General features: G+C 56.2%; 1 protein-coding gene across 4 annotated transcripts in view; it reads left to right on the top strand.

Annotated features, from left to right (window-relative positions):
- ADARB1 (adenosine deaminase RNA specific B1) overlaps window positions 1-25,458 on the top strand; it is a 107,758-nt gene that overhangs the window by 45,561 nt on the left and 36,739 nt on the right. For 3 of the 4 annotated variants that reach the window (XM_074264527.1, XM_074264529.1, XM_074264528.1), the window contains exon 2: window positions 2,113-2,252. Coding sequence is in view for 1 of the 4 variants with exons in the window: in XM_074264526.1 (XP_074120627.1) it covers window positions 14,824-14,893 (70 nt within the window). In the remaining 3 variants the exon portion in view is untranslated. Of the gene's footprint in view, window positions 1-2,112; window positions 2,253-14,811; window positions 14,894-25,458 lie in introns of those variants that run through there. The other variant, XM_074264526.1, reaches the window with a different exon arrangement.

The raw sequence follows: 25,458 nt of genomic DNA, 5'->3' as shown, positions 1-25,458 counted from the left end.
GAGATGCTGCAAAGGTGGAACTGATGAGAGAGGTGCAGCAGAGGTGAAACCAAGGAGAGATGCTGCAAAAGTGGAACTGATGAGAGAGGTGCAGCAAAGGTGGAACCAACGAGAGATGCTGCAAAGGTGGAACTGACAAGAGAGGTGCAGCAGAGGTGAAAGCAAGGAGAGATCCTGCAAAGGTGGAACCTGCGAGAGAGATGCTGCAAAGGTGAAACCCAAGAGAGATGCTGCAAAGGTGGAATTGACGAGAGAGGAGGAGACAGGGTGGTGCTCGTGTGTCTGTGGCTCCTTCTGTCCTTTGTGTTACTGTTGAGTCCTTTCACTTACTTCCAACTTTCCACGACCCCATCTGGGACTTTCTTGGCAAAGACATTGGAGTGGTTGGTCATTTCCAGCTCATTTTACAGATGGGGAAACTGAGGCAAACAGGGTGAAGTGATTTGCCCAGGCTTACACAGCTAGTAAATGTCTGAGACTGGATTTGAATTCAGGTCTTCCCAAATTCAGGCCCAGGCTCCATTCACTGAGTCACCAGGCTGCCTTGGCACTTTACCAGCGGCAACATTGTTTCGCTTCTAGTTGCTTTGGTAAATGTGTTTCATTTCTAATGAGTGAGTAGTCCTTTCCCTCTCATGCTGAGGTTGGGAAAGAGAGATCAGGGCTCTTTAAGAGTAAGTTATGTGACTAGACTTAGCCTTGGTCTGTGGAGCCCTTTTAGGGATCTTTTCGAGGCACTCTCTGCCTGTGGAGTCTCAAGGTCAGAGTGTAGACTTTTAGTCCCTTTATTTGTATAATTCCACTTTGCTTTCTAGAAGGTTAGTTAAGCTAATTCACAGATTTGCCAACAAAGCCTTCGGGCGGGTGTCTTTCCATGGAATCATGCTTGGAGGAGCGTGTTCGTTTGGCCTCCACTCCTGCTTCTTGGGCCTCCCCCCCAGGTCCGGCCTCCTCCACACCTCTGGAGAGCCTTTTACACGTGACTTTCTCCTCTGTCCCTGTGGCCCTTCATCTGCTGCTTGGTTCTTCCTAGAACTTTCATTTTAAGGAAAGTTCCGCCATCTATATTGTGAATATGTAATTGTTCATAGGCATGTATTAAAAATTAACATGATACATAACACAAACATTGTTAACGGGCACATGCTAGAATTGATATATAATACGTAACATAAGGGTTGTTGGCAGGCCCCATATGAATAAGGGCATTTCGGGTGGCACAGAGGCCTGGGCCTGGCACCAGGAGGCTTCTCTGGTTGTTGCTCAGTCGTGTCCAGCCCTTGTTGTCCCCATTTGGCCTCTTCTTGGCAGAGATCCTTCCCGGTAGATCCAGTGGATCCGTTGTGTCAGACAGTCAGAGGTAAAGTGACTTGTCCGGGGCTAGGCAGGATCTGAGGCTAGATTTGAATTCAGTTCTTCTTGACTCCAGGCCTGGCTCCATCTCTTGAGCCCTGTGTGACCCTGGCCAAGCCACTTCCCCCTGCCTGCCTCAGTTTTCTGCTCTGTCAAATGAGCTGGAGCAGGAAGGGTCAGTGAGCTCAGGACCTCTGCCAAGACCACCCCCAGGGGTCACAGAAGTCCGACACGGCTCCTTCCAAAACGCTGCCGTGTGGCCACCGGGTCTCAGTGTCATCCCGGGGGTGCTCTCTGCAGCCGCCTTGGGCATCTTTGCCAAACTGCTGGGTGTAAGTGGACCGACAAGGCGCCTGTGATGTCCTCAAACACCACACAGCCTTGTGGGGACCCGGAGAAATCAGGGGCGTCTCTGCATTTTCTCTGGTAACATGGGAGCGGGGTGGATGGGAAGGCCCCTGGGCTTCAGGCTGCCGGGGGCAGAGGGAGAAGCCTCCAGGACCGGGGGCCAGGTCTTTTCTCAGGCCCTTGGGGAGCCTTTCCTTTTCTTAGCTATTAGATCCCCGCCTCAGTATCTTTATATTGGGGTGTCCAGCACGGGTCTGCTGTGAAGCAATGGGGGGGGCTGCCGGGCCTGAGCCGGGTCTTGAAGGAGACAAGTGCCTCTGACCGATCTCAGCGAGTGCCGGGGGGGGCAAGGGTTGTGGATGGGCTTGGTTCGGTTCGGGTTATTAAGGGATGATCTCTTCGGTCCCACAGAGTGAAGCTTTCCACCCTCGGCTCTGAGGTGTCTGACTGACCACCAGAAGCCGGCCACAGGAGCTGCCCGGGGCTCCTTCCAGGCCCCCTCCTTTGGGCGAAGGAGCCGCCTCCGGAACGGAAAAGCACGTGGGCTCCAGGTAAGGGCGCGCTATGGAAACACGCGGGAAATCTTTTTGGGTCTTGGGTTAAGAATCTTAAATTAATTGAGGAGCCAGAGCAGAGCTCCTGAGCTGGGGGGCACCGTGCCAGGCCCTGAGGGCTCCAGTGTGCCTGGCCATGAGCCAGGTTACAAGTGACCCACGCAGACATCCGTGGATGGTTAACTTTTGGGTCCCCAGGGCCACGTGGCCATTGCCGCAGATGGTCCTGAGGGCCCTAAAGGCCTGTGGGCCCCGGGGAGGCGGGGGTTGGGGGGGGAGCTGAGATGAGTCTCTGAGCTGGGGCCCTAAATGTTCCTTCATGGCAGCTGGGCAGGAAGTGCCGGCTTCAAAAGCCCGTGGAAGCTCGTGCCTGGGTTGGGGGGGGATGGCCCTGATTTTAGCGTGCGCAGGCTGGAGTTTCCGGAGGCGGCATAAGTGTCACTGGGGATGCGGGTCCTGCCAGGAGCCCGCCTCCCGCCGGCTGCTCTTGGAAACCAGCCCCTTCCTCACCCTTGGTGGGGCTTTGTCTGGGAGGTTCTGAGGAAGCCGGGGACGTGGATGTCACGGGAAAGGGCGGCTCTGGCCAAGGAAGGGCACCGTCCTTCCCGTGGCCTTCCTGAGGACAAGGGCCTGGCTCTGAGGGCTGCGGTCCCGTGGCAGCCCTGAGGGGGCACTCAGCCTGTCAGCTCTCCGTGGGTAGGTCACGCCTGGGATGCAGAGGTCAGCCAGGGCAGGGCCCGTCCCCTGGGCTCCAGACAGAAATGGGGCAGCCCCTGGGGCTGGGCAGAGGGCACCCCTTCCCCTGCACCTCTTACTTCTGTTGCTTGAGATTCTTCCCTGCTCTCACCCCTTCCCATGGGGTCCCCCAAGCCTGCCCCGGACTCTGTCCCCTTCTTTTACTTCCCCACTCCCTCTGTTTCTCTGTCTCTGTCTCTGTCTCTGTCTCTCTGTCTCTCTCTCTCTGTTTCTCCCTCTCTCTGCCTCTCTCTCCCTCTCCATCTCTCTGTCTCTCTGTCTCTCTGTCTCTGTCTCTCTCTGTGTCTCTGCCTCTATCTGTCTGTCTGTCTGTCTCTCTTACTCTCTGTATCTGTCTTTTGAAAGTCTCTCTTACTCTCTGTCTCTGTCTCTCCCTCTCTCTCTCCATCTCTCTCTGTCTCTGTCTTTGTCTGTCTCTGTCTTTCTCTCTCTCTCTCTCTCTGTCTCCATCTATCTTTGTCTGTCTGTCTCTCTGTCTTTGTCTGTCTCTCAATCTCTCTGTCTCTCTCCATCTCTCTGTCTCCGTCTTTGTCTGTCTGTCTCTCTGTCTTTGTCTGTCTGTCTCTCTATCTCTCTGTCTCTCTCCATCTCTCTCTGTCTCTGTCTGTCTGTCTCTGTCTCTTTCTCTCTCCATCTCTCTCTGTCTCCGTCTATCTTTGTCTGTCTGTCTGTCTGTCTTTGTCTGTCTCTCCATCTCTCTATCTCTCTCCATCTCTCTCTGTCTCCGTCTTTGTCTGTCTGTCTCTCTGTCTTTGTCTGTCTGTCTCTCTATCTCTCTGTCTCTCTCCATCTCTCTCTGTCTCTGTCTGTCTGTCTCTGTCTCTTTCTTTCTCCATCTCTCTCTGTCTCCGTCTATCTTTGTCTGTCTGTCTGTCTGTCTTTGTCTGTCTCTCCATCTCTCTATCTCTCTCCATCTCTCTCTGTCTCCGTCTTTGTCTATCTGTCTGTCTTTGTCTATCTCTCAATCTCTCTGTCTCTCTCCATCTCTCTCTGTCTCTTTGTCTGTCTCTCCATCTCTCTATCTCTCTCCATCTCTCTATGTCTCTGTCTATCTTTGTCTCTGTCTGTCTCCCTCTCTCTCTCTGTCTGTCTCTCTCCCCGTCTCCCATTTCCCCTCCCCACCCCCAGCCTTTTTTCAGAGCCTCCATGTCCCACTGTTGCTCAGCTGCCGCAGACCCTGCCCCCTCTTTCTCTCTCCCCCAGCCCTGGGCTCAGGGATTGTGGGTTGGGGGGGGCTAAGCCCCTCCCCAGCATCATCTCATGGTCTGGGGCAGGAATGATATCGGGTGCTGTGAGACGGCCGTGTGACCCTCAGACACCACGCTGGGAGGAGGGCGCCCAGCCGGGGCCCGGTGTCCCTCCTGGGAGCCTCCTCCTTGTGGACAGTTGTCTGGAACCGGGACCTTTACAAAGGAAGAAGCCCCCTTTCTCCCCGTGAGTCAGGGCCCCCTTTTGTGGCCCAACACTCCCACCTTGTGGCCAAAGGGGAGCGTTCACATTGCTCTGCTGCTGCTCGCCAAGGGCGGCGCCTTTGGGCATCGTCTGCTTTGGGGCAGCCCAGGGCACAGACCCGAGTTCAAATCCACCTCAGACCCTCACTGGCTGCTAGACCCCGGGCAAGCTCAAGTCGCCTCTGTTCTCCAGGAGAAGAAAAAGGCAACCACACAGCGGCCTTGCCAAGAAAGCCCTGGGGGTCATGGAGCATGGGATGGGCCCGAGAGCGACAGAGGGTGGCTCCTCTGTGGGTCACCCCGAAGCACCTAGTCTGAGTGCTGAGACCCCAACAAGGGCGGAGAGAATCCCCGCCCTCGGAGCCGAGTCTGAGGCTTGTGGAGAGGGGGCCGCAAAGGGCTCAGATGGAAGGAGAGTGTGGGGCCAGTGTAGACGTGGCCTGGGAGGGGGAGGGAAGGCAGGGGAGGGGCGAAATGCTCAGAATCCTGCAACTTGGAAGAAGTGGCCCGTGGGGACCAGTGGGCTTTGAGGGAGAATCGATCCCTATTTTGACCATTTAAGGTCAAGATGAGGATGGGATCTGGGGAGACTCATGAGAGAGAGAGACAGAGACAGAGACAGAGAGAGATACAGAGATAGAGAAGAGACAGAGACAGAGATAGACAGAAAGAGAGGTGAGAGAAAGAGAGAGAGACACACACACAGCGAGAGAAGGAGAGGGAGAGAGAGCGCCAGAGACACCCCTACCCCCATCTCATACAGAATCCCTCCCGTAAATTAAGCCGTCCTTCCTTTGCATCTTTGAGTCCTTATGAAACCAACAGGATCATCTGACAGCCGAGCCGTCCCTTCTGTGAGGTTTTTGGGATTCCCAAACAAAGGGATCGATAGTTATGTCGCCCAAGGCCTTGGCAAAGATCCATCTGCCCAGAAAACCTAAGGGAGTTTCTGCTTTCAGCTGGGTCGATAGGAAGGAGGAGGAATGCCCCACCCCCAGATTTGGTTCCTGATAAGCTGAGCTAGAGCCTCTCTGCCTTTGGGGGACCTGGCTGCGGGCTCTTGTGACCAGGGTCCTGGGTGAGGGGTTGTGTGGGGTTGTGGGTGAGGAGCTGGCTCAGGGCCAAGAGGGGGCCAGATTCTGACCCTTCCCAGCTGGGTGACCCTCACCCCCAGCTCACTCTCAGATTCTCAGGCGCAAAGGGGGCGCCTGCTGGCACTGGTGGAGGCCATGGCCTGTAAGACTAAAGGCCCAGCCCCTCGGTGCTTTGCCCTGGTCCAGCCTGGGTTCTGGAGGTCTGAGGGCGGTGACGTGTCCATTAGGAAGCACCCCGGTTGGGAAAGATGGCTTTGCACTGAAGGTTGTCCAGAGAAAGGAAATTGCCTGGAATCGGTGCTGGAGGCAGGAATGCAGAGGCCTTGTGGGAGCTTGGGGGAGAGGCGAGCCCTTACGGAGCTCCTCTGGGATCCTCGGGATCTCCTGGGATCCCCCCACTCGCTCCCTCAGGAGCCCCATGCCGAGTCCTTTCCTCCAGGCCTTTGAGTGTTCTCCCAGCTTTCAAAACCAGCTGGACACACAAGGAAACATTTTATTAGAAAGGAAGTCATTAGGCATTAATAGACCCGGCTAAGGGGCAGCTGGGGCCGGCATGCATGGATCTGGAGGGCTCGAATTCAAATCCAGCCTCAGACACCTACTAGCTGGGCACATCACTGGACTTCTGCTTGCCTTAGTTTCCTCATCTGTGAATTGGGGAATAATAGCAGTGCCCACTTCTCAGGGTTGTCATGAGGGTCCAGTGAGTCAGGGCCTGGCACACAGTAGGTGCTGTAGAAATGCTCACCTCCTCCCCCCACCTTCCCCCCGCCGCGACCCTGGCTCAGTAACGACTTAGACTTTAAAGTGAGGGGCTCCCTTCGGGGTCCGTTTGTGCCCGTTCGGCCAGCCTTTCCCGGACTCTTCCGGAGTCGCTCTTTGCTCTCGTTTTGAAGCTTTTGCTCTTTCTGGCTGGTCGCTCAGTGGACACGATGGCCCAGTGGTCATGGCCGCACCGTGGGTCCCTCAGTGACTCCCAGCTTCGTTGGGATTACAGTGATCAGCGATGCTGCTGGGAACTAACCAGCCCGCCTCGACTGAGAGCCTGCTCCGGGCTGGCCGCCGGGCTTGACTCTGGGGACGTGAGGACCCGAAGGGTCCCGGCCTGTGGCAGGCTTCCTCTTCAGTGGGAACGGGGCAAAACGTCTGCAGTATAAAAATAAGAGTGGCCGTGGGGATGGAAACCACGGCTATGCCGTTGGGCCCAAGGGTGCCTGGGAGGGCTGGGGTGGGACGGGGCGAGGCTCCCTGCGGAAGGGGGGCCGCGTCTGGAAGGAAGAGAGGGACTCTTTTGGCCTTGCAGTGACAGGGCAGTCAGCCGCAGTGACTTCAGTACCATGGAGAGCGCCTGGGCTTTGTGCCCCTCTCTGCCCGGGGCAGAACCCAGGGGAGGGCGGGGATGAGCCAGCAGCCCCGCTGAATCCAGCCAGTCTTCCTAGGCAAGCGTGACACCCAGTGGCCAAGTGGGAAACGCTCCAAGCTGGGGCGTTCGCTCGGCAGACGTAGGGAGGGCTCCCCTCATCTCAGCGCTGTCACTGTGCGGGCGTGAACACAGGCTCCTGCTGTTTGCAGGTAGAACTTCCCGGCTCCATCTGAATTCTTTGTGGACCCATGGTTAAGGAAGGAGCCTGCTCTTCCCCCCTCGCTCTTCCTCTGCTACTTTGGTCTCCCTGGCCCTATCCTGCCAAGTTCTCCCCCCCCCCCCCCCGGCACCATTCTCTGGGCCCCCGGTAAAGGAGCGAGGATATATATTCTTTCTCTTAGACCTTTCCTCCTTCTATTCTTCCTCTCTCTTTGCACAGAGACCTGCCTCTGCAGCCCAGGAGACTCATTCGTCTGAAGAAAGTGGCCTGGGAAGCTGAGTGGGTAGAGCCACTCTCTTCACTGGGTCTCCCCTCCTGGCACCCCGGGGCTCCCCCTGAGGCTCTCTTTGTGGGTCTCACCTCCTTCCTCCTCCAGAGCACTAGAGCTCTGGCGAGGTGCTCATTGGCTCACGTCTCTCCTCCCTCCTTTGTCTCAATAATATTTATTCTCCCAGACACGCAAAGAGAATTTGCAGCATTTGCTTTGGTAAAACTGGGCGTTCCCATCGTTTCTTCCTCCTTTCCTTGCCTCCCCCCTCCCCAAGACAGCAGGCACTCTGATATAGGTTAAATGTGTGCAATTCTTTGAAACGGGAAGAAACATGAGAAAGAGAAACCAAAAACCAAGAAAGGTCGATCGCCTTCAGTCTCCTTGTTCTCTCTGGATGTCAATGGCATTTTCCTTGGAATTACCTCGAGTCAGCTCCTTGTTGAAGAGAGCCCCATCCCTCAGAATTGATCAATATATAGTCTTGTTGTTATGTACAACAATCTCCTGGTCCTGCTCCTTTCACTTAGTATCAGTTCCTGGAAATCTCTCCGGCCTCTCTGGAATCGTCCTGCTGGTCGTCTCTTATAAAACAATAGTATCCCAAAGCAGTCATGAACCATAACTTAGGCAGCCATTCTCCATGATGGACATCCACTCAGGTTCCAGTTCCTGGACACTACAAAGATGGCCGCCACAAACACTTTTGCACATATGGGTCCTTTTTCCTCCTTTAAGATCTCTTTGGGATACAGACCCAGGACAGATGCTGCTGGATCAAGGGTGTGCACAGTCTGACAGCCCTTTGGACAGAGTTCCAAATTGTTCTCCAGAATGGCTGGACGTATTAACAACTCCACCAACAACGTATCAGTGTTCCAGTTTTCCTACATCCCTTCCAACATTCACCATTATCTTTTCCTGTCATTTAACCAATCTCAGAGATATGACATCTTTCCTTCCTCTGACCTGAGCTTCTGTCCTGGGACTTGGAGGCTTTGGTGCATGTGTGAATGTCTGCTCCTGCAGCCCTGGGCAAGAACGATGGCTGGGCCATGCCTCGTATGGGTTCTGGGCCCTTTGCTTTCTGTTGATTGGTCCTTAGGCTTGACTGCCTTCCCAGGGCTCCTGAAGCCTCCATATTTATTGACACCAGGGTGTGGTTGGTGGGGGCCCATCTTCTATCCAATTCTTTTCTGTCACCAAAAGGTTTATGGGGTGTGAGTGTGTGTGAGTGTGAGTGCACCTTGTCTGACTGCCTTGGGAAAAAGCCTTGGAGAGAGAGCACTGGGTCCGAGAGGAGCTGTGGGAGCCATAGTTTGGGGTAACTTTTCTGAGGTGATTCCAGGTGGTTTTCCTGAACTGTCGGCCCAGTTCCTGACGCCCACGCAGCATTAGTGTGTCCAGCTTGCCACGGGACCTCTTCTCATCTTTGTGGTGGGCTTTGCTGTTCCCCCAGGTGGGAGCTGGAGTTGGGGTGCTTTGGTTGGAACTTATGAGCCAGCGGGAGCCTGGCTAATAGAGGGCCTGGAGGCGTCCCACTGCCAGAAACTGGGGCATCGTGTGCTTATTTAAAGATTGTCAGAGTTTGACGTCTTAAACTCCCAAGAAACGCAGGGGCGGAGCCTTATGCCGGGCCTCTTGGCCATCTAAGAGTTTCTTGGGGGCCTCGAAGAGCCCTGAAATGCAACTGCTTTGAAAGGCCTTCGATCACAGGCTGGCCAGGTCATTGCCGGTAGCTGGGCCCTTCTGACTAGGGTCAGGGCTCCCGGCCGGTGGGGCTAAGCAGTGAGCCTGGGAGTCCCCATAGGCATGTAGGTGTTGCCCCCCACATTACACCGCCATTTGTGTTACTCCTCAGCACAGCAGCTGTACACACACATGCATGACTATTACCCCATATGTATACACACACATGCACATATGTGTCACCTCCTAATACATGTGCTGTATTACCCAGGCACCCACACGGTGGGCAGGGGACTCGTGGGACAGCAGGGGGGAGGGGCTGCACACACGAGGGTCTGTGTGCTCATCCGCACAAGAGCCGGCTTCTAGGTTTGGGGAGGGAGCCGCAGCACGCGAGGGTCCGCCCTTGTTAATCTCCGGGGCTCAGGAGCGCCCTCGGCCGTTCCGGACCTCCGCCCGGCAGGGCAGAGGTGGGGGAGGGGGGCGCTCCTGGCGGGGACGCGGGCGCCCGGGCTCCCCCTTCCCGGCCGCCTGCAAAGGCCGCGTGCCCGCCTGGTCCTCTCCCCGCCCTGCGCTTGCCTTGGACTTTGTCCGGAACTCGTCTGAGCCGCGGCTCGTGGCTGTGGGAGCGGTGCGGCCCAGCAGGTGGCGCTGCCGGACAGCGCTGGGGAGCCTGAGGCGCTCCGGCCTCGGTGCGGGGGAATGCGGGAGGGCCCGTGGGGAGCCAGCCTCCGGCTGCTCGCTGAGATGCGGGGGGGGGGGGGGGGGGGGAGGGGAGAGGGGGGAGAGGAGGAGGTCCCGCGTGCCGCCCCCCCCCCCCCCCCCGGGCCGTCAGACCCTCCTGTTCCAGGACCCAGCGGACAAGGCCTGGCGGCTGTGGCTCAGTTTGTGGGGGGTCGTGGACCTCCGTGTCAGGAGGGGGGGGTCCCAGGGGGCGGGGGCTGAGGGAACAAGGCGGCCCGAGGGTGTTCGCTTACGTGGAGTCACAGGGCTTCACACAGCCTGGCACACAGTAGGTGCTTCATAAATGTCTGACTGGTGGTGAGGGGCCAAGCCAGGGGCCACAGGGGCTCTTTCCCTAACCCTAAGTAGCACCCAGATGGAAGGTCTCAGAGGTGACGTCCTAAGTGCATCCTGTGGGGGAGGGGACATCCCTGGAATTTAAGGAGGCTCTTATGGGAGACCCTGGGTGGGGTGGGCAGCAAGATGGAGGCCAAGGGTGAGGGAGGACGCTCTGTGTGTGTGTGTGTGTGTGTGTGTGTGTGTGTGTGTGTGTGTGTGTGTTAGTGTGAGTGTGTGTGTGAGAGTGAGTGTGCATGAATGTGTGTGTGCGTGTGAATGTGTGTGAGTGTGTGGCAGTCCAGCATTGCAAGCCTGGAGGGCTAGGAGGGGCCTAAGCAGTGTGGGAGGGGGTGAGGGGTCCAGCCCCAGCTGGCGACCTAGCCATGGCTCTGGCACCCGGTGGAAGAGGAGTCAGGCTGACCCACTGAGGCTGAGAGATGCCTGGAAGGCCTGGGAGCACCCCTCAGAGGAGGGCCGGGCTGGGGGAGGGGGAGAGGCTCTCCAGGTGGGGTCTTTCAGCACAGTTTCTGGACAGCGGGCTTTCTGTTTTGAGGGTAAACCCCGTTAAAGTGCAGTTCTAGGTCACCTTGGGGACTCCTAGGAGCCCAGAGCTGCCCAGCAGCTGGTAGTTAATTTGGATGTGAAGGACCCACGTTAAGAAGGTGCAGGCTCTAGAGGCTTGCTTTCTCTCTTGGGTATGAAGGAATGCTTTTTTATGCTCTTTTCCCAAAAGAAGATTCTAAGAAGCTTCTCATTAAAGACTGGTGACGTTAAGGGCACAGGCAGAAGTCAGAGGAACGGAATAGCGGGAGTCCGAGGCTGACTGAGGGATTATTTATGACCTTCGCCCAGAATCACACACTTAAGCACACTTGCAAATAAAGGGCGACTGGAGGTAGAAGCTCCATGTACACAGTGGTCAGGCCAGAGCAGAGGGCTGGAGGACGGTTCCTCAGACTGTAGCCCACAGTGCCAGTTTGCTCTTTATGGAAGCCGGGCTGGGGGCAGAAAGGGTCTTGCTGCTTGTGGCTCCCCTAAGGGTGGGGAGTGGGGCAGGCCAGGGGGCCTTGGATGCATGCACCCTGGCCGCCTTTGCTGGGATGGGCCTCAAATACATTAACATGCAGTGAAAAGAGCTGACGCCCCATTAGGTGTAATCTCTGGTTCACGGTGCACACATTTACCATAATTAGGGAGCGTTTGCCTTGTCATGCTGAAAGATTCTTAAATTACTCTGACTTTCAATAAAGGAAAAAATATGGCATTTCTTATGTTGGGAAGATTGACTAGGCTTTAGATAGAATCATTTAAAGAGGAAAAATAACTTTTTTTAGCTTATGGCTTAAAGACCAGTGGCATGTTTATATGAGATTAGGTCCTGGGCTGAGAGGACTTCATGTGGAGTCAGCCCGAGGAACTCCCCAGAGTCTTATTGAAGAAGCTTTTCCCTATTAGAAAGATTGATACTGTATTTTTACCATTTGCCATTTTATCATATTGAGGAAAGGTCCTTTTCCTCTTCATTTGCTGTTAGTGTTTTGATGGAAAAGAATGCTTTGTTTTTATCAAACATTTTATGTATCTGTTGCTACAATCACATTTTTACTTTAATTATAAATGTAACTTATGCTTATTGCATTCCTATCTTAAATCCAATGTGATTGTAATGAAAATTTTATGAATAAACTACATTGCTGCAATGTTTGTCATTATTTTCCTTTGCATTTTGCCATCAGTGGTCATGAAGAGTATTGATCTATAATTTTCTTTTTCTTCTCTATCCCTCTCCGATTTGAAAATCAGGACCATTTTTGTCTGAGAAAGAGTTGGTAGGTTGTCTTCCTTCTCTTTTCTTGGAAACAAGTTATGCAGTATAGAGATTTTTTTTTTATTTTTTCAATGTTTGATGGAAGTCATTTATACATTTTTCTGGACCTGGAGTTGGTTTTCATAGTAGTTTCATTCATGACTTGCAAAGATTATCTAATTCCTGTTTTGTGGCTATTAGTGATCCATGTTATTGTTGTTAGGTTGTTTCCAACTCATGACCCCATTTGGGTTTTCTTGGCAAACATCCTGGAGGGGTTGGTTATTTCCTTCTCAGCTTGTTTTACAGATGAGGGCACTGAGGCACACAGAGTAAAGTGACTTGCCCAGGGTCACACAGGCAATAAGTATCAGATGAGTCTTCTCAATGCCAGCTGGGCACAATGACACCTTTAGCTGCCCCTTGGTATTCTGTCCTTTGTAACTCATCCCTTTTGAGGATTTGGATTCCCTTTCGGTTTGGGGGTATGGTGCCATATAGTATAGGAGTTTCTGACAATTCCTTCATTACCTCCCCATTATGAATTCCTTTTCATTTTTGATTCTGCCGGTTTGCTTTCCTATTTGCCTATGCACCTAATTTCTACTATCAAATTATCTGTCAGTTTGGTTTGTCTTTGAATGGTCACAATCGCCTTTTCTGTCTGCTTTGTCATTATAATGTGTGGATATTCCAAGTGTTCTTGGCAAAGTATTAGACAAGGAAGGGAGAGAGGTGGTGCAGTCATCTTGGAGGGGAGCACTTGGAATAAATGCAGTGGAAAATAGGGCAGGGAAAAGGCTCCCCTTGCAGTGGTGACAAGTGAGAGGAGCATTATGAGCCTCCTGCCATGACTCTGGGCATGGGGAAGGGGAGAGAAATTAGTTGGTGGGAGATCATCCAGAGGGGCAAGGTGAAGGACAAGGGGAGAGTAGGGCTCAAGGGCAGGCTGTTGGTAAGGCTAAGACTGTGAGGGAATAAAGTGGGTCTGAGGCACAGGTTCTGACGTGGGACGGGGAGGAAGTGGCAGATCTGGAGCTTGTGATCAGGAGCAAGAGTGCCCCGGCCATTCTTTCCTCCTTTTGGCTTCACAGACTTTGGGATTGACCAGTGCTTTGGATCCTGCCATTGATCTCTGACCTAATGCCCTTGTACTTTGCCCTTGGGTCAGTGATGCGGCCTGTGGCAGAGGCTTCTCCGGAGAACATTCAGCTCTAGAAAAATCAGAACTTTATTAAGCAAAGAGGTGGCCCAATCCATCAGTATGGTGGAGAACAAGAGCGTGCTGGGGAACGTTGTCAGAGGGTGTAACCCTCAGGCCGGCCTTGCGTGCTTGCAGAGAGAGACTGAGAAGGGTGCAGAAAGGGGAGGCCGGGTGCAGAAAGGGGAGGCCGGGTGCAGAAAGGGGAGGCCGGGTGCAGAAAGGGGAGGCCGGGTGCAGAAAGGGGAGGCCGGGTGCAGAAAGGGGAGGTCGGGTGCAGAAAGGGGAGGTCCGGGTTAATGTGGCAAAAAGTTGGAAGGCCCTGCTCGGGGGCAATAGCACCCCCACACTCCTTTTGGCTGCTGCTTTGGAGACAGAGGAATTTCTTGTCTGTGTGGATGGACCTGTTGCCTCAAGACCCCAGGAGGTCTAGTTCATGGGCAGGGGGCCGCTCCTGCACCCGGTGGAGGGGTGGCAACTCTCCAACTGAAACGGAGGCTGCCGGCTGGGTCAGGATGGCGGGATGGCAAGGTCAGAGGTCTGTGCAGGAGGAATGTTTCTCATTCCCCCCTCCTGTGGTCTCCGTTGCCTTCTGAGTCGTGGAGACATCATTGCGGGGCCCACCAAAGCGGCCTCATTACCCCGGACTGAAAAGCAATGATGTCGCCAGAGGAGGAAATAGTGGGCTCTCTTTGCTTGGATCTCTACTGAAGCTTTTCCCGGAGATAGCAGGTGGTTTGGGTTAAAATTGGGGAGGGGAGGGGCTGAAGGGGGGCTCTGCCTCTCAGGTGCGGTGAGGAGAGGCGGGGGGGGGGGCAGTTGACTGAGGGCTAGAACTCCCTTCACTTCCAGGAGGAGACCCCCCCACCCCCGCCCAGGGAGTCTGGGGCTTCGCGGCTGAAGCCGGCACTTGCTCTGGGAGGCGGCAGGAGCTGAGGGAGGGGCTGCGCGAGCCGGCTGGCGGGAAGGGGGGGCGCAGGGCCCCACGCGGGCAAGGACCTTGCGGAGTCGCGGCCTGGAGAGGAGGGGGTCCGCCCCTTCGGAGGAGGCGCGACCCGTGAGCGGTCCCAGGCGAGGCGGGCGCTGGCCAGAGGCTGGCCCCGGTTGCCGCGCCGGTGACCTTTGCGTTGGCTCCGCCCAGAGCCCCGCCCACGGGCACGCCCCTCCCACCTGGGCGTGAGCCGGGGAGCCGGGCCGTATTTTAACGGCCCCACGCTAGCGAGGAGCCGAAAAGTGGCGGTCCCCCGTGGGAAGCGCGTGCGCCCCGCGCTGCCGGCCGTGGCCGTGCATTTGGTCAGCCCCAGCCGCTGCCGGAGCTATGGGGGGCGCAGGCGGCTGCAGGCGCAAGAGCCCGCCCCGGGCCCGCGGAGCCCGTGGCCCGCTCTGCCCGCCCCCGACGGAGGGGAGAGCCGGCGCGCCCCTGAAGCCTTCCTAGGGCCGAGCGGGCGCCCGGAGCCCGCTGGAGCCCGCGTGGGGAAGGGTTAACGATCACATGCGCCCGCCCGCTCGGGGCCGGGGCGCGGGCTGCCTCGCTGGCTCTGCGGAGCCCGGCGCTCCTGCACATTGATGAATGGAGCCTGAGCGCGCCGGAGCCGCCGCAGCCGCCGTGGGGAGCCCGGAGGCCCGGCGCTCCCGGCCGCTCTCGGGGGCCGTGACCATGGGGACCTCGGCCGGCATCGCCAAGCGGCGCTGTAAGCGGAGGCGCAGGAAACGTTCGGAAAGGAGAGGTAGTGAGGGGCCGCCGAGGGCCTGCGGGGGGGGGGCGCCGGGGGGGTGCAGGCGCGCCTGTCCGGACTGGGGGGGCCTCCCAGCCCAGCAGCGGAGCCCCAAGCTCCAGGTCGCGCAGCCGGAGGCTTGCTTTTTGCCGAGCCCTACTTTCCCATTAGCGTCTGGAAAAAGGGGCCAAACAGCCTCTGAGGGCCACCAGGACCGTCTGGCTCTCTGCTCCCCCCCCAAAAAAAAGCTTCAGCATTTGTGTCTAAAATATCCCTTGCCCGACTCTAGAAGTTAGTCACCTTGCAAGTGTTTAGGGGTGTGTGTGTGTGTGTGTGTGTGTGTGTGTGTGTGTGTGTGTGTGTGTGAGTTTGTGTGTGTGTGGGGGGCTGTATCATCTCCCCCAGCTGACGGGGGAATGGCTCCCACTGCAGCCACTCTTTTATCCCCACGAGCTCTAACTTGTTTTCTGGGTGGCCAGGGCAGGAGCAGAGGCCACAGGAGGAGAGCCCTCCCCCCTCCTGCAGAGCTCGCCCCCCCCATCCCAGATTATCTGGCCGCTCTGGTGCCTGGCTAATAAAGCCATTGGGGGGGGCGCTTCAGGTTCGTCTCCAGAAATGGCCCCGGAGTGACAGGCTCCGGCCCAAAGGCTGCTGGTTCTGGCTCCCAGGGCGCCGGTTGCTGGCTGTCTCCTTGCTCATTCCTGGAAATGCCGATGAGCCGCTTCTGTTGGGGAAACTGCAGCCCTTCAGAAAGACTTGGGGCTGATCTAAGGTGTCCCCGAGTTCTTCTCTGCAGGCCGGCGCCCCCTGCCTTTTTTTCTCCAGCTTGACCGTCCTAGGGGCTTGTGAGTTGCAGGCACAGCCCCCATTCAGGCTTAGGAGAGCACAGTCTGTGCTGGGGGGAGGGGGCTTCTGTGGACCAGGGACAAGCAACGGCCGAGTCTGTCAGCCGAGGGTCCTCCTGCCTTCCCCCCTGCTAGGCTCCTACGGCGAAGGCTGCGGAGAAGCGGCTCCTGGGAGCCCCGCGGCCCCAAAGCCCGGGCGCTTCCTGAGTCCCGGGCGCTTCCTGAGTCCCGGGCGCTTCCTGAGTCCCGGGCGCTTCCTGAGTCCCGTGCCCTGGGCCAGAGGGGGCTTGTGGGTGGGAGCCGCTTGCCCCCAAGCTCTGGCCAGAGAGAGGCAGCCGGCTCGGGTCCCGGGAGGGGAAGCCTCAGCGCATCTCCTCTGTCTCGTGGTCCCATACTGGAAAATCAGGACGCTTACAGGTCTTTCTCTCATCGGCAGCTAATAAGAGTTAATATTTTTAGGTCAGACGGGGGAGGGGAGGAGGCAAGACTGAGTCGGAGGTGAAAAGATTCACTCCCAGAGAGCCTTGGGTTGCCAGTCCGGGTCTCTGCGAGCTTTTCTACACTAAAACAGCCCCGGTGACAAAGGGGCCTTAAGCGGGGCAGCCCCGGCCCGGGAAGCGTGTGCACCGCCGGCCCTTTCGTTTGGTAGCGTTTACGTCCCATTTTAAGAAGTCCTGGGGGGGGGGGGCTGCCGCTTCTGCTGTCACAGGCTGTCTTCTTGGGGGCCGGCAAGAAGCTTCAGGGTTTCTTTCTAAGAGCGCCGGAGAAAGGCTGCTTAATCCCCGCTGAAATGAAGCCAGCGCCAGGCAAGCTGCGGGGAAGTTTGGCTCTAATTAGGCGCCAGTTAAAAGCGAGACCCTCGGTCCAGCTCCCCCCCCTTCCCTTCCTCCCCCCTCCCCCCCACGCATGAGCCGGTGTGTCAGAAGCCGGCTTCGGCTTCCTGGAGTCTGGGAGCCTCACGTAGTGCGGGGGAGCCTGCAGGTCTGAGCAGCTTCCTCCTTCCTGCAGGACGGGAGGCCCGGGCCCTCCGCAGCCTCGCACTCAAAGCTCCAGAAAGGGGCCCGGCCCGATTTTGAGCGCCTCCACCCGCCGCTCCCTGATTTCTTTAAGGAAAGGTTTCAGTCCTAGAACAGGTTCCCTTGGGAAGGAGCAGTTTGCCTCAGTTTACCCATCAGTGAAAGGAGGGTGTGGGTAGGCTGGCTTCTAATATCAGTTGTATTGGAAATTCCGGACTCAACCCTGCAAACACCGTTAAATAAAACCGGCTTTCTTTCCGTGATTTCAGCTTGGGGGGGGGGGCGGTTAGCTCTAGAGGCTTTTAACCCCACTCACGCCTAAGCCTCATGCCATCGTTATTTCCTGTGTTTGCGCCTCCGGACTTTTCGGAATAAGCTTTCCGTCTATAACATGAGTCCCGGTGGGGGGAGGCAGCCACATGGGGACGCTTTTTAAGAGGGGAGCCAGCCCGGGCCCAAACCCGATAGGACAGGGGCTGCCTCCTGGGCCTCCTGAGGCAGGCGAGGGGCCGGACTCCACTAAGGCCTTCCCCCTGGCCCCTCTCGGGTTCCCCCCCCCAGGAGGGGGAACTCACTGTTTCTGCTGGCACAAGCCTGGAACCGAAGGGAGGTTGGGGAGCAGCCCTGAGGATCCAGGGGCAGGAAGGAGGGGGGATGGGAGGCCTTCCTTCTCTCTTCCTGTTAAATAAATCCCCAGGGTGCTGAGCTCTGGCCCGGGGCCTTCCCAGTGCTGATGGCACTGCCCTGCCCTGGCTGCCCGTCTATTGCTCTGGAAGGACCTTGCTCAGGCTCAGGAACCCTTTGGAACTGGCCCGGGACAGTGGGCATAGGGAGCCCGGTCCCCGCATCTCTGGGTATCTAGAGCAGACCGACAGCTTCTTCGGGGGTCCGTAAAGATGTGTCTGATTGGTCTCAGACACTTAACACTTCCTAGCTGTGTGATCCTGGGCAAGTCACTTAACCCCAGCCTCAGGGGGAAAAAATGTGTATGGAATAGAGCAGGAGGAGCCCGGGGGAAGGTGATTGTGTCGGCCAGCATTCCCTGCCAACCTGTCTGAGGCGGCTTCCAGCGTGTGCACGTGTTTGTGTGCACGCGTGTCCGTGTGTGCACCTGTGTGTGCTGCTTGTTGGAGCCCCCAAATGGCCCTGGGAAAATTATTTGTTTAGGCTGAGTGGCCCCGTCCTGCAGTGCTCCCAGGCTCAGGTCCATGGGCCTGGAAAGTGGGACTGGGAGCGTGGCTCCAGACCCTTGGCTGGGAGGGCGCTTTTGTCCCTGGGGCAAGCTCTTCTGCTGCTCAGGAAAGGGCAGCCTCGGGGGACCAGGGACCAGAGGGAGAGACGCTGGGGGCTGGGAAGGGAAGAGGAAGGCTGGGGGTCTGTTCAGCCGCAGCTGGGGTTCTTCTTCAATTTAAATGATGTCTTTTACGAGCAGGCTGTGATTTTCTCTTCCTCATGCTCCCCTTCATCTTAAATGAAGAAGAAAGAAAAAGAAAGTCTTTGTCACCGATCTACTAGTCCAGCAAAAGAAATGGTACCTTCCTCAGAAAATGCGCAATGCTCTGACTCCTGAGTCACTCCCCTCTCCTCTCTCTCCAAGGAGGTGGGGAGCTGGCTCCATCAGGCCTCTAGAACCTGAGAGCTCTGGAATTGGGGGGTTCTCTAGAATCACGGTGGGGGCTCTGGAATCAGGGGGGCTCTGAAATTGGAATGACTGGAATTGGGGAACTTTGGAATTAGGGGACTTTAGAATCAGGAAACTTTGGAATCAAGAGGCTCTGGAATTGGGAAATTCTGGAATTGGGGGGCCCTAGTATCAGGGAGCTCTGGAATCAGATGATTGAATCAGGCTCTGGTATCAGGGAGACTGGAATCAGGGGACTTTGCAATTGGGGGCTCTAGTATCAAGGGACTCTGGAATCAGGGCTGGTTGTTGCATCAGTTCAGAGTTCTTGAGCCTAACCTCAATAAGTCAGTGTCTTTTTTACGTCGTTCTCCTGGTTCTTTAACCAGAGGGGAAAGCTCGTGGCTCGCCCCTCCTTGCAGCTCGTGTTGGCTTCCAGGTGCACCTGGAGTGGACATCCTATGGATGGAAGGATGAATAAGTGGACAATGGATGGACAGGCATCTGTGTAAGCGCTGACTGTGTGCTGGGCCCTGGGCTAAGCTTTAGGGATGCAGATGCAAAAAGTGACCGACTGTGCTGCAAAAAGTTTTTAATCTGATGGGGAGACGACCACCACAGGCTTATGGCGCCCTGTGCCACCCTGTTCTGCCCTGTGGTGCTTTGTCATGCCTTGTTCTGCCCTGTGGTGCTTTGTGGTGCCCTGTGGCTTAAGTCTGACAAGCCACAGGGTGAGTGGAACCTTGGCTCAGGCCAATTGTCCGGCCTTCCTCCTGCAGCAGGGGCCACTGAGCCGCAGCTGAGGGCAGAGCAGACCCCAGGCCGGCTCGGGGAATCGGATGTGCGAAATGCAAAGTGGGTCCGGCCCGGAGGGGGCTCGGTGAGCTAGACTCAGGCTCCTTGCCAAGGAAGAGAGCTTCCAAACTGGGCTCAGTCCCTCCCCAGGAGTCGGGCCGCTCCAAGGAGATGGCTCTGCAGGCAGGACAGGTGTCCGGAGCAGAGGCCAGCTGACCTGGGCAGGAGGACGGGAAGGCTGAGGAGCTCAGTGGGCAGAAGCAGTGAGGCTGGAGGAGAAGTTGGAGGGGGCGGGGAACTCCAAAGAAGGGTCCCGTTTCAGCATGCTCCCTGGGAATGTCCTGATGGTCAGGAGGGTTGAGAGTGCTATCTTACCTGCTCAACAATGGCGCCTTCTTCCTGCAGAAAGTCCTGGTGGGGGGCCCCGAGTCCTTCCTTCCTCTTCCTCCTCTTTTCCCTCCTCCTCTGCCACATCGTTTGAACTACGAGTCTGTCGAATTGTCCCTTTAATGGGGGGGACCTGGGCCCTTGACTCGGCAGACCGGTCACGAATGCCAAATGAAGGAGTGCAGAAGGAGCTTCATAGCTCACGGCCTTCCTATAAAGAACCCAGGGCCCCGTAATCTTGGCTTTTATGGGGCTCAGGTATTGCTCCCTCCTGGAAGGGCCTTTTTGAGCAAACAGGGAAGCAGAACTGATCCTGCTTCCAGAAAAGGGGGCTGCCCCCCTGGAAATAGCAGGGGTGAGGATGGGCCGGGAGTCCAGGAGGCACAGGGACGGGATGGGGGTCCAGGAGGCACGGGGATGGTCCAGCAGCCCCGGCCCCTGCTCCAACCAGCCGGTGTTCGGCTCCCAGCGCCATGTTGTAGGAAGGACAGGATAAGCCGGGGGAATCCCAAAGAGCCAGTGGATAGTGGAAGTGAGGCTCAGGGCAGCAGAACAGGCTGCCCTGGAAGTAATGAGACCCCCATTATGGGAGGTATTCAAGCAAGGGCCGGATGGTCGCAAGCTGGAAACGTGGTGGAGGGGATTCCATCTCAGGTCATGTGGGGCTTGGTGCCTCAGCGTCCCTTCTGACTGTGAGGACCTGTGGTTCTGTGAGTGCTCGGAAGATAAGCAGGGCATTGTGTAATTCAAGTGAACAGAGGCTGTAAGTGGTCATGAGCATGTCTACACAGCTGGTCCATCAGTGTGACCATTTCCCATGGTTGGGGCCTTTGTGCCTCCCTGAGGCAGATTTCCTGATGGAGACGTCCCTTCTCTGAAGAAGGAGCCCGCTGGCCATGCGGCCTCCGCTTCCTGGCGGTCAGACGCTGCTGGGGGGGGACGGCCCCCTGTGGGCTGGTGTAGACCACTCGCCGTCAAGGACCAGGGCCTCTGAGCAGGGGCCAGGAGCTGGCCCACTCTCTGTTGAGCTGCACTCCCCCCCATGTTTGCCTCCAGCCAGACTGCATTAGATGTAGATGATCAGTGAATTTACAGACTAAGCAGAGGAAGGAGGCGGGCAGGACGCTGGAGGTGGGCAGAACACCGGAGGCCACTGGCCGGCCAGGCTCCCAGTCAGGCCCTCTTTCCAGACCAGTCCTACCCCAGCAGACCTGGGCCTCCGTGGACCTGCAGGACCACAGCCCTTCTCTGCCCAAGGTCCTCACCTCTAGAATTCTGGGATTGTGCCCTGGGATTTCTCTTGCCGCCCAGGGCCGGCTGGCCATGCTGTCAGTAAATGGAACAAGAAGCCCGAGCCGGCGGCAGCTTCTCCTTTAGGACCTGGCTTCTCACCGCCCCCCCCCCCCCCAATTACTCAAGCATCCTTGGCAACTCTCATCCTCATCCATCTGCACTAATTAGCTTCCATTTGCATTGCCCAAGACAGCTGACCTTAGGTGGAGAGATGGTGGGAGGCTTCACGGGCCATGGAGCTCCAGCCTCAGAGGTGCTTCATGTTGGAGGCCCTTCTGGGTGCTGGCGAAAGGCCGTTTGCCCTGCAGGATTGTGCCCGTTTGCCCTGAGGGACTGCGCTGTTTCTTAGCTCCTCCCTCATCCAAGGAAGCTGTAAATAGGACCTAGAGGCCGAGTTCCTTGGGAGCCATCTTTCAGGGGATGATGGGAAGTGCCTGACCGGGAGAGCCGGGGCAGCTCCGGGCTCCTGAGAGGGGGCACCCCACCACTCCCCCAGGCAAGCGCCTGAATGCCACTGGGGGAGTCAGCGCCGTTACCCTTCTCTGGGGCTCACCCGGGCCCTCCTTGGGCCTTTTATTTCACTCCTTTGCTAGATTTATTTCCTAAAGAACTTGGCTGACTCATAGGTGCCCATCCGACTGGGTGCCATCCCAAGGGTACCAGCCCCAAGGCCCTCCTGGAGGCTGGAGCTCAATTCCCCCAAAACAGGGCAGGTGGGATGGGGCTTTGTTGCTGCAGTAGGAGCAACCTGGTACACAGGGTGGGAGAAGGTCCTCGCCGCTAAGGGAGACTCCTGCTCAGAGCAGGAGAGCCCTAGGGCTGGCCGAGCCAGAGGGCAGTGAGGGACCACGGAGCCTTCCGGGAAGGGGCCACCGGTTTGGGCAGTAATAAGAGACTTGTTTTCTGCTGTGATAAATGACGGCCCCTAAAACCTAGGGCAGAGCACGGTCTCCTCTTGCAGAGGGAGACTTGTGCCCCTGAACTCAGGAGACCGTGCTCCGCCCTAGGTTTTAGGGGCCACGGCAGCCCACTTTTTGCTCATTTGTGATCAATGAAATACGTCTTAAGGGCGCCTGAAGGGAGGGCTCATAACATACTCCCTTTTGTGGCTCATAAATCCTGTTTCCCCCGGAGAGGTCCAGGAGGACCAGGGCCCAAAGGGGCTGTCACAGACATTTTCTAAAGGCTACAGAAAGTGAGACAGAGAAGCTGACACTCCGTGTCCTTGAATTATTGGAGCAGCTCCCTGAACAACGACCTACATAGAAACTTCTCCTTTTCCCTTTCCCCTCCCCTTTCTCTTCCCTTCCCCTTTCTCTTCCCCTCCCCTCCTCTCCTTTCCCTCCTCTCCCCTTTCTCCTCTTCTCCCCTTCTATTCCCCTTCCTTTTCTCCTCCCTTCCCCTCCCGTTCCCCCTCTCCTCCTCTCTGATTTCCTTCCCCCTCCCCTCCCTTTTCCTTTCCCTGCCCCTTCCCCTCCCCTTCCCGCCTCTATATTTCAGTCTCCTCTTGTGCCAGATCTCCGTCCCAATCGCTTGGAATAATTGTCCCGAGAGCCAGGCTCAGCTGAAGAGGAGCTTGCTCTGATGGGGATTTCTTTCCTTGATAACGGGCACAGAAATGGTCTCTTAAACATGGAGGCTTTTGTTCCTTCTTCCTGCGGATGAGGAGCCTTGGGCTCTTGGTCCGGTCCTAGGTGGTCCTTGTATTTCTGTCAGTGTCTCACGTCTGCGCTACAGGTAACAGCAAACGCAGCAGCGGTGGTACAGGGCGGCTTGTGACCCCAGAGCTTCGTTCCCTGGGGCAGGAGGGCAGGCGGTCAGCCCTCCGGTGTGGGGACCTGGTGGTCATCATTCTTCCCCTGTGGTTTGGGGGATTCCCATGGGCCTGGGAATGGAGCTGGCCCTACTCTGCCGGCCCTTCCCCCTTTCCCTGCAATCTTTCCCAGCCAGGGTCTTTTGCACGAGTCTCATCTTCTCCTTACATGGCCGGAGTACTTCTGCTTCCTCTCCAGTGGACAGCCTGACTTCATGGCTTTTAAGCATTGCGTAACCGCATCTCCCTGCTGGCCAAGGGACTCTGAAGTTTTCTTCTGCACCAAGTTCAAAAGGTCCTCCCCAGGCACTCAGCGCGCCTTTCAGTCCATCCCACCGCCATACATTGACTATATGACTAAGGCAGACAGATTTTTTGCATGATCACACATGTACACCCTTTATCAAATTGCTTGCCATCTCAGGGAGGGAGGTGGGAAGGGGAGGGAGGAAGAGACAGAATTTGGAACTCAAAATTTTTTAAATGTTAGAAATTGTTTTCCCTTGCAATTAGAAAAAAATAAATTTTTTTTAAATAAAAATTTTAAATGGCCTAAACACTGTTACTTAGATGCTTTGGTCAGCGGCCAAGAAATCCTGAAAATGGATGAAGAAATCATTGAGATTGGATTTTTTCGAGTCAGATATAAGTAAGATAAGTTGGGCTCCATGGCCAGAAAAATAACATTAATACAGAAACTTAAGTCATCAACAAGTATTGATGAAATTCCCACCACGTGCCAAACACTGTGCAAAGAGCTGGACAGCAAAGAAGGCAAAAGACAGACCCTGTTCTCATGAAATGTTATTTTCCAGTGTGGAGACAGTCTTAAACATGGAACGATTTCCAGTTCCAATTCTTTTTTCCCCTTTCCTCCCTTTCCTCCCCCTCCCCCCGAGACAGTAAGCAATCTGATATAGGTTATAGATGGACAATCATTTGATTTGCTCTCAAGGAGATCACAATCTTGGGGGGAATTCAGCCTCAAACAGGGACATACGAACAAGCCCGAAGCAGGAGAAATTGGAGGTCACCGACGGTGGGCTCGCTGGCGATCATCTGTTTCATGACTCTCTTTTCAGGAAAGGGAGCATCTTCCAGAGACATTTCCCTTGCCTTCACTTGTTGCCAGGGCATAATACAGTAGAGGAAGCTATCTTTTCTTTTCCACTTGTTCGGCTGCTGTTTCTACATCAGGCGCCAAAATGAAGTCCTGGCTCCTGCTTTCCAAGATTTCCCAGACGCACCGCATTGAGCTAGGCTAATGATGCTGGGTTTTGACATTCATTCAGATTTGCGAGTCATAATTAACAAGTTCTGCCATGTTTATTTTTCCTTATTCCAGGGACTGGTCGGTAGCTGCTGTCTGCTTTTAGGATTTCAGAGGCTTCTCTGATGTGGTTCGGCCTTTGGGATGCATCTTCTTCCAAATGTTGCAGTGTCTCACTGCTTCCCATTTCCTTGGCTCTCTGTGGCCAGTTCTAACTCAATGATCACCCTCAGGGTTCCTATAGCAACCCAGCGATGGTACAGATGTACTTGGAGGCCCAAGGGACTGGAGCTGGGCGGCTTGTGGCGGCGGGAGCCTGTGGCTTTTTTGTGGGGGCTTTGGTGGTACGTTTTAGGGTTAGCGACAAACTGAGCAAAATCAGGAATTCAGATAGGAGACGGAGAGGACCAAAGCCCCCCTCGGAGCAGTTCCTTCGAGAACTGGCTTCAAAAGAGAGTCAGAAAGTCAGTATGTGCTGGACCTTTAAACACGGCCTGGCCTGGCTGTGATGGGCTGACCTCAGACCTCCACTAGAGCCAGGATGACGACCAGCTTCGGGCTGGCTGAGAACAGAATACAGTGGAGGTGCCCCCGTGGAGTGGGGCTTCGGAAAACAGGCAGCGAGCCTGAAGTTCGGAGAGAGCACCTTGCCCAGGTGGGACCAAGATGTTGGCTGGGGGTGGGGTTTAGAGCATCTTTAGAGCCATGATGGCTGCCATATGATCCTGGTGATGTCATCTGGAAAGAACGTCTGCTGTGTTGCTAAATGGGCCGGCAGTGGATGTTGTGCAGAGAGCTCGGTGCCCTTGGAGCATGGGGCTGCGGCAAGGAGGGCTTCAAGGACCGGGGGCAGCCGAAAGCTGGCCAGGATCTCCAGGTCCCCATTCTCCTCCATCCTCTGAATCTGTGCCGCTCTCAGCTGTCAGTGGCTTAGGAGGAGAGTCAGAAGTTGGGACAAAGCCGTCCTTGGAGCTGCCATTGGTAAAAGGGAGTCCAGGTGGAACAAACAGTCCCCGGTCACCTGCGGGGAGGCCGGATTCCCAGCGGGGGAGGAATCCGTTCAGAGTCGGCGGGTATTTTGGAAGGTGCTTTTTATTGTTCCCAGGTTCCTTTCTAAGGCAACCTTTGTGTGCCGCGGGAGTTTGGAGCAGAAGATAATCCCCGGGCCCCGGGCAGTCGGAGGAATGGCAGAGATCTCTGCATCTGGGGCTTTGGGTACAAAAGGAGCATTGATCTCACGTCAGTGCTTCAGGGAACTGGACAGCTCCTTCAGTCTGTGAATCACCATGTGTGTAACAGCCCTTCTGGGGCAGACTGACCTCTGGCGGGGGAGGGGAGGGGAGCTTCCCTTGACCTTCAGCTTCTCAAGGCCTGATGGCCAGGAGGTCTCCACACCCTTTCTCCAGCCGGCCTGGGGAGGGGGGCTCAGCCTGAGCTGGATCTGCTTGCTGGAGGAGGCGGGCACTGGCCTCAAGGGCTGGGAAATAGGTTGTTCCCCTCAAAGGGCTTGGGTGGAGGCAGCTGCCAGTCATGGCCT

Source organism: Sminthopsis crassicaudata, chromosome 4, assembly GCF_048593235.1.
Source record: "Sminthopsis crassicaudata isolate SCR6 chromosome 4, ASM4859323v1, whole genome shotgun sequence".
Taxonomy (NCBI): domain Eukaryota; kingdom Metazoa; phylum Chordata; class Mammalia; order Dasyuromorphia; family Dasyuridae; genus Sminthopsis; species Sminthopsis crassicaudata.
Note: the sequence above shows the minus strand (reverse complement) of the source record. Positions and strands in the feature narration are given on the sequence as shown.